This window comes from Benincasa hispida, chromosome 11 (genome assembly GCF_027475165.1).
Source record: "Benincasa hispida cultivar pf3 chromosome 11, pf3_genome.v1.1, whole genome shotgun sequence".
Taxonomy (NCBI): Eukaryota; Viridiplantae; Streptophyta; class Magnoliopsida; order Cucurbitales; family Cucurbitaceae; genus Benincasa; species Benincasa hispida.
Window position 1 is genome coordinate 53,627,227 of NC_143488.1, and position 7,171 is coordinate 53,634,397.

The following is a 7,171-nucleotide window of genomic DNA, read 5'->3' on the forward strand; positions in this document are numbered from 1 at the left end:
TTCTTATTTTAAAAACAATTTCCCATCAAGTTGGAGAGATACCCAACAAAACCGCTTTGAGAGCCGTCTAGTCCAATCCAACATGGATAAATTTAATTAAATCCACTTTTTTCAATCCACAACTAATGCTTTTAATTGTCGAAAAAAAAAACATTTAAAATTGTATTAACTAACCATTTATTTATTTATTTTTAATTTTTGAAAAAACAAATAAAATCTCAATTTTTTTTAAAAAAAAACATAAAAATTCAAAACCCACCTTCCTATGAATCTTCCATTTTCTCAGGTCTCCATATCTATAAAAACCCAACTCTTCCTCTTCCCTTTCCACCACCATTGTTAACTTCAAAGCTTTTTCAGAGAGAATCAATCAAAAGCCCCTTTTTTCCTTTTTGATCCTCAAGAATCTACAATTTACAAAAAAACACCCCCATATTCTTTTTATTCTTTTTTTCCTTTCAATTAATCCCACTTGTTAATATATTTTTTTTCTATATTCTTCTCTATAAAATCCTCTCGATTTCTCTTATTCTTCACAACAAACTCGAAGAAGAGAGAAAAAAAAACTAACCCTCTTTTAGTGTTTTTGGGTTTGTTTCTTCTTTTCTTCACAAATGGCTCCTAGTTTGAAAAATGGCGGTTCCAAAGATGTCGTTTCATTTGATGGCTTAAACGACATGTCGTCGCCGTTCTCAATCGACGGGTCGGATTTCACTGTGAATGGTCATTTGTTTCTGTCCGACGTGCCTGACAATATCGTTGCTTCTCCTTCTCCGTACACTTCGATCGACAAGTCGCCGGTTTCGGTCGGTTGCTTTGTTGGATTCGATGCGGCGGAACCTGATAGCCGACATGTCGTTTCGATAGGGAAATTGAAGGATATTCGGTTTATGAGTATATTCAGGTTCAAGGTTTGGTGGACCACGCATTGGGTTGGCCGGAACGGTGGCGACCTTGAATCCGAGACTCAGATCGTGATCCTTGAGAAGTCGGATTCGGGCCGCCCGTATGTTCTTCTTCTTCCGCTGGTCGAGGGGCCGTTCCGAACCTCGATTCAGCCTGGGGAGGATGACTTTGTCGATGTTTGTGTGGAGAGCGGGTCGTCGAAAGTTGTCGATGCGTCGTTTCGGAGTGCGTTGTATCTTCATGCTGGCGATGATCCGTTTGCACTGGTTAAGGAGGCGATGAAGATTGTGAGGACCCACCTCGGAACTTTTCGCTTGTTGGAGGAGAAGACTCCACCAGGTATTATTAAACTACTAATATTTGGATGCCTCAAAATTCATTTTTTTAATTCACTCTAATAAAATAAATATATATTTTTTAAAACAGTTCAAAAGCTTTCTAACTCATAAAACTTCTTTATTTTCTATTGTAAGAAAGATAATTGTTTGAAGTTGATTTCAAATCCTGTTTTTGCGAGATTTTCCCCCTAAATTTTATACTGATTAGACTTAAATTACTTATTTAACCATGGTATATAGAAGTTCACACAACATATTTTTAATAAATACAAATTATTTGCAACCATATTTATTTATCTATTAACTTCGAAGAAACTAGGTTAATAAATCTAGTCTCCGAAACTGAGCTTACTAATATTCTAATTAACATGATTGCTTACTTATATTCTAATTAACATGATTTTCTATTTTAAAAATTAGAGGTTCGTTACTCACCTCATACTAAAAAAAAATCTACTTTATATTAAAAAAAAACAATTACCTACTTGCCACTTTTTTCACAGAAAGAAAATATTTTGTAAAAAAGCAAAAATTAGGGTGTACTGAATCTTACGCCTTAAATTGCAACATGTCAAGTTTTTAGCAGCACTTGAAATATTTTACTTTTTTTTAAAAGAGAGAAAAAAAATACAAGTGGAAAAGGAAAAAAAAAATAGTTATATGATTTTGTTTTTAATTTTTCCAAACAATTAAAAAAATAGGGATCGTGGACAAATTCGGTTGGTGCACGTGGGACGCGTTTTACCTAACGGTTCATCCACGAGGCGTAATAGAAGGCGTAAAGCATCTCGTCGACGGCGGTTGTCCTCCCGGTTTAGTCTTAATCGACGACGGTTGGCAATCCATCGGCCACGATTCCGATCCCATCACCAAAGAAGGAATGAACCAAACCGTCGCCGGCGAGCAAATGCCCTGCCGTCTTTTGAAATTCCAAGAGAATTACAAATTTCGTGACTACGTCAATCCCAAGGCCTCCGTCGCCGGCGCCGCCCAGAAGGGGATGAAGGCGTTTATCGATGAACTCAAAGGAGAGTTTAAGACGGTGGAGTATGTGTACGTTTGGCATGCTTTGTGTGGTTATTGGGGCGGCCTTCGCCCGCACGTGCCTGGTTTACCGGAGGCACGCGTGATTCAGCCCGTGCTCTCGCCGGGGTTGCAGATGACGATGGAGGATTTGGCGGTGGATAAGATTGTTCTTCATAAGGTCGGGATGGTCCCGCCGGAGAAGGCAGAGGACATGTATGAAGGACTTCATGCTCATTTGGAGAATGTTGGGATTGACGGCGTTAAGATTGACGTTATCCACGTAAGTGTTTATTCTACTCACACATATGTAATTTAGAAAATACTTAGTTATCATTTTTTCTTGAAAAAGAGAAACTAATTAGTGCAACACTAAAATTATATTTTTGATTCTCTAAATATGGCAGCTATTGGAAATGTTGTGCGAGGACTACGGAGGGAGAGTGGATTTAGCAAAAGCTTATTACAAAGCAATGACGAAATCAATAAATAAACATTTTAAAGGAAATGGTGTTATTGCAAGTATGGAACATTGTAACGACTTCATGTTCCTAGGCACGGAAGCTATCTCTCTTGGTCGTGTTGGTAAGTTATCTTTCTTATTTTTCTTATTTAGATTACGGAGTTTCACGGTGTATTTTGGTTTAATTTGATAATCAAATCGAACTGAACTAAAAAAATTCAATTTTGAATAAATATTAAATTGAATCGAATCATTTATTTGGTTTAAATCCAACCGAATCACAAATATTCACTTCAATTTTTTGTTTTATATATAATATATAATATTTTTTTCAAATTCGATTGATTTATATTTGATAAAATATCAACTTTTATCTTGAATATGAAATGAGTATATTAATTATATCCTAATTTTTATTTTAAAAATAGTATAAATTTGATATTTTCCCCTTTATTAGAGACGTTTGGGGCAAAGACTATTTAAAACTATAATAATACCTCTTGCTATAGTAAATAATATTTTGTAGACTCTAATTTGCTACAATCAACACTATTTCAAAACTCTCATTTGTTACGGTATTTACTATTTATTATTTTATATTCATCATTTGTTTTATTCTTTACTACGGTGTTTTTTATTTTCTTTTCAAATTAAAATAGTTTACATCTTAACCATATGTTATTATAATCCAAATTAAAATAATCTAAATCTGAAACACAAACTATTATAATCCAATTATAATAATTAAGTTTTGTCCTAGACGCTCCTTTAATAATTTTAATTTTGGTAAACACAGACCTTATCTGGTCATGCAATAAATATGGAAGTTCAACATTTAGCATTTACACGTCACCAAAATCCCAACTAATAAACTGTAATTTGTTGACTGATGGAGTTGCTGACGTGTTACTCTCAACATCCAATTAATTAGTGGCACGTGTTGTTGGATAGGTGATGACTTTTGGTGCACCGACCCCTCTGGTGATCCAAACGGTACGTTTTGGCTTCAAGGATGCCATATGGTTCATTGTGCCTACAATAGCTTGTGGATGGGCAACTTCATCCACCCTGATTGGGATATGTTCCAATCTACCCACCCTTGCGCCGCCTTCCACGCCGCCTCTCGAGCCATCTCCGGTGGGCCGATCTATGTCAGTGACTCTGTCGGGAAGCACAACTTCGAGCTTCTAAAAAAATTGGTGCTCCCCGATGGATCAATCCTTCGAAGTGAGTACTATGCCCTCCCGACTCGCGATTGTCTCTTTGAAGATCCCTTGCATAATGGAGAAACTATGCTTAAGATATGGAACCTCAACAAGGTTAGCATTTTCTCTAAACAAAACATTTTGATTCAAGTATTGTGGTAGATGATAAGAAATTAATAGACTCGAATTACAATTGTTCAAGCTTTTTATGTTTTGGGAAAGATCTTTATTTACCTACGAAAAGTAAAATCACATTACTTATTTTTCTGGTTAGAATTGAACTAGGAACTTAAGTTTTTATTTGATAAATGTGAAAACCATAATAAGAAAGTAAAAATTTAAATTTCAAAAAATAGGAAATTAAACCCGAAATTATTATTAAATGATTCAAATAAACAATCTAAGTATTTACTCGTTTTTGTTGTTTTTCACATAGTTTACGGGCGTGATTGGTGCATTCAATTGCCAAGGAGGAGGATGGTGTCGTGAGACACGCCGCAACCAATGCTTTTCTCAATACTCAAAGCGAGTGACATCCAAAACCAACCCAAAAGACATAGAATGGCACAGTGGAGAAAACCCAATTTCTATTGAAGGTGTTAAAATCTTTGCACTTTACCTCTACCAAGCCAAGAAACTCATCCTCTCAAAGCCCTCTCAAGACATCGACATAGCCCTCGACCCATTCGACTTCGAGCTCATCACTGTTTCACCAGTCACCACACTCATCCAAACCTCTCTCCACTTTGCCCCAATTGGCCTCGTCAACATGCTCAACACTGGGGGAGCCATACAATCTGTGGACTATGATGACGACCTAAGCTCGGTCGAGATTGGCGTCAAAGGTTGCGGTGAGATGCGAGTGTTTGCATCGCAAAAACCAAGGGCTTGCCGTATTGATGGGGAGGATGTTGGGTTCAAGTATGACCAGGACCAAATGGTGGTGGTTCAAGTGCCATGGCCTGTTGGTTCTTCATCTGCTGGCATTTCGATTATTGAGTACTTGTTTTAATTTTTATTTATGTAGAGCTTGACGATTGTTGTTGTTGTTATCATCGTTGTTGTTATTAATGTATTTCTCTCCAAAAGAAAATTATGTGTAATTTGGAGAGTAATTAAGCAAGTGAAATTTTAAATAAAACTGCTTTAATTATTTATCAACTTCATATTTTTGTGCTTATATTTCTTTGAATTTCTTCGAGAGATTGTAATGGTTTTTCGTATGTGCGTTAAAAAGATTCGATGACTTGAAGCATTTGATCAATTTAACTAACCCAACTCGTATAGTTTGGTTTAGGTTAAGTTCAAATAAGGTAAATGTTTATAGGTTAGGTTGGTTTTCAGGTTTCCTTAAAATTAGTTTAAGCGAATCAGACCGACATAGACTTATTATTGTTGGGTGAAAATTTAACTTTCAAAATAAGAAGGAACCAACCTTTTGGTTGGAGAATCCCACATTGGAAAATTTGGCATTGGAAGCCTCCTTATGTACTCCAACCTTGAGTTTTGGGTTTGGGTCCTAAGGGGTACCCATGTTTTGGAAGGAGTGAGAAGTTAGACCAATGTGGGTTCGTTGGACATCCCATGCACATCACCGTCCATCCGATCGGGCGAGGCATGTGTGTGATTATTATTTTTTTTCTTTTAATTGGGAAAAACAGAAAGAAAATGGAAAAGGTCCTCCCATTCGCGCTTTGTCCGATTCATCAGCACACTTTCTGAGACTCACCGCCTTTTTTGCTCCCTATTGTTCGATGCTGAAGGCCTATAAAAGGCGTGACCTTCAGCAGTTTGCAACACAAATTCATTCTTCACTTCTCATTTTATTTTTCCTCTCCTCTTTCATTTTAGTTTTTCGAGCAGTGGGTTTAGAAAGGGCGTGTTTTCCGGTCGGTAACGGTGCATTTTCGATCGGGTTTCTTTTGGCTGTTTATCTTGGAGATGACGTGGCAATTTTCAGACCTACTTACACACTTGAGCAGAGTCGTGAAACGTCTTAAAGAGAGTGAGCTCCGTGACTTAGCTTATAACGAGTTTCTGAGTTTCTGTTTTGCATGTTTTGCTCTTTGATTGACCGCCATGCCTTAACTGTTTACTATTCGTCGTTCTGAGGGTCCTGCCGTTTCCAACAATTATATTAATTTGTTTACTTATAATACAATTATGTATACATACATTTATTTCTAACTTTACTTAATTTCATACTTCTTTTTCGATTATTCATTCTTTAAATATTCTTGTAAAAATAGAACTTTTAAGTTTATGGAAAGAGAGCTTTTCATAATATAAATTGAAATTGAGTTAGAAATCTTAATTCAATAATTAAACATAAATAAATAGGTAATTTACATATTAACATTTACTATTCTTATAAAAAGAAGTGGATTAAATGACCATAATAGCATAAGCTAATTCAATGTAAATAAATAGATATTTTACATATTAACATTTTGCTTTCTTTGTACAAAAATTTGAATAATGACTTGAATAACTGAAACCAACTCAACCTACATATTTCATGGTTGCCAAAATATCAATAACTCAACTGATATAAAATTTATACTAATCAATCTCAAAGTCAGAAGTTTGATTTTCTCAATTTACATGTTATTAAAAAAAAAAACTCATGATTGGATTTTCTATAATAGTAAGTACACTCATACTCAAACTATCATATCTTATCTTCATTAGTAACTATCAAAGTAGTTTGAGAATCTTCTAAACTATTTACGAAATCCTATAAAGTAAATCGTCCATTTGAAGATTTCAATATCCAAATAAACATTAATTCAAAACCTCGAATACTAAGGAACAATTGTGATGGATAGCAATTGGTTATTATGATTTTGCAAATATGGCACAATATATATTCTTGCAAACATGGCAACTTACTTAAGTTGTATTACTTGATCACACTATTTTGCGCTTATTGGAAAAGGCTCCCAATAACATCGAACAAATAGAATCATATTCACAAAATTTCGTATATAGTTGTTGATTGTTTTTAGCTTTTTTTCCCCTATACTATATAGAAAAGAATTTTACTAAATTTAAAATTTAGTTTTTGTTTAATATATCTTTATTTATTTTATTTTACCAAACGAGACCTAAATGTTTTGTATGTTATTTTTTAAATTAAATATAAAGGGAGGTATAAATTGATACACTTATGAGATTTTAAAGTTTAAATTGATATATTATAAAAGTTCATTATTTAAATTAATACAAACTCCAAA

The 7,171-nt window shown here is 34.7% G+C and overlaps 1 protein-coding gene across 1 annotated transcript; it reads left to right on the forward strand.

Moving 5' to 3' along the window:
- Positions 1–321: 321 nt before the first annotated feature.
- LOC120090947 (Raffinose synthase family protein) lies at positions 322–5,096 on the forward strand. Its single transcript, XM_039048659.2, has 5 exons — positions 322–1,245; positions 1,946–2,550; positions 2,675–2,852; positions 3,682–4,049; positions 4,372–5,096. Exons 1-5 carry the CDS (start codon positions 615–617, stop codon positions 4,945–4,947), a joined length of 2,358 nt encoding a protein of 785 aa, XP_038904587.2. The 5' UTR covers positions 322–614; the 3' UTR covers positions 4,948–5,096.
- Positions 5,097–7,171: the final 2,075 nt, after the last annotated feature.

Excerpts from the sequence above, each read along its gene's own strand:
- LOC120090947 (XM_039048659.2), top strand. The coding sequence starts at position 615 with ATGGCTCCTAGTTTGAAAAATGGCGGTTCCAAAGATGTCGTTTCATTT. Across the intron at positions 1,246-1,945 it reads GGAGGAGAAGACTCCACCAG|GGATCGTGGACAAATTCGGT; the intron begins GTATTATTAAAC and ends TTAAAAAAATAG. Across the intron at positions 2,853-3,681 it reads TATCTCTCTTGGTCGTGTTG|GTGATGACTTTTGGTGCACC; the intron begins GTAAGTTATCTT and ends GTTGTTGGATAG.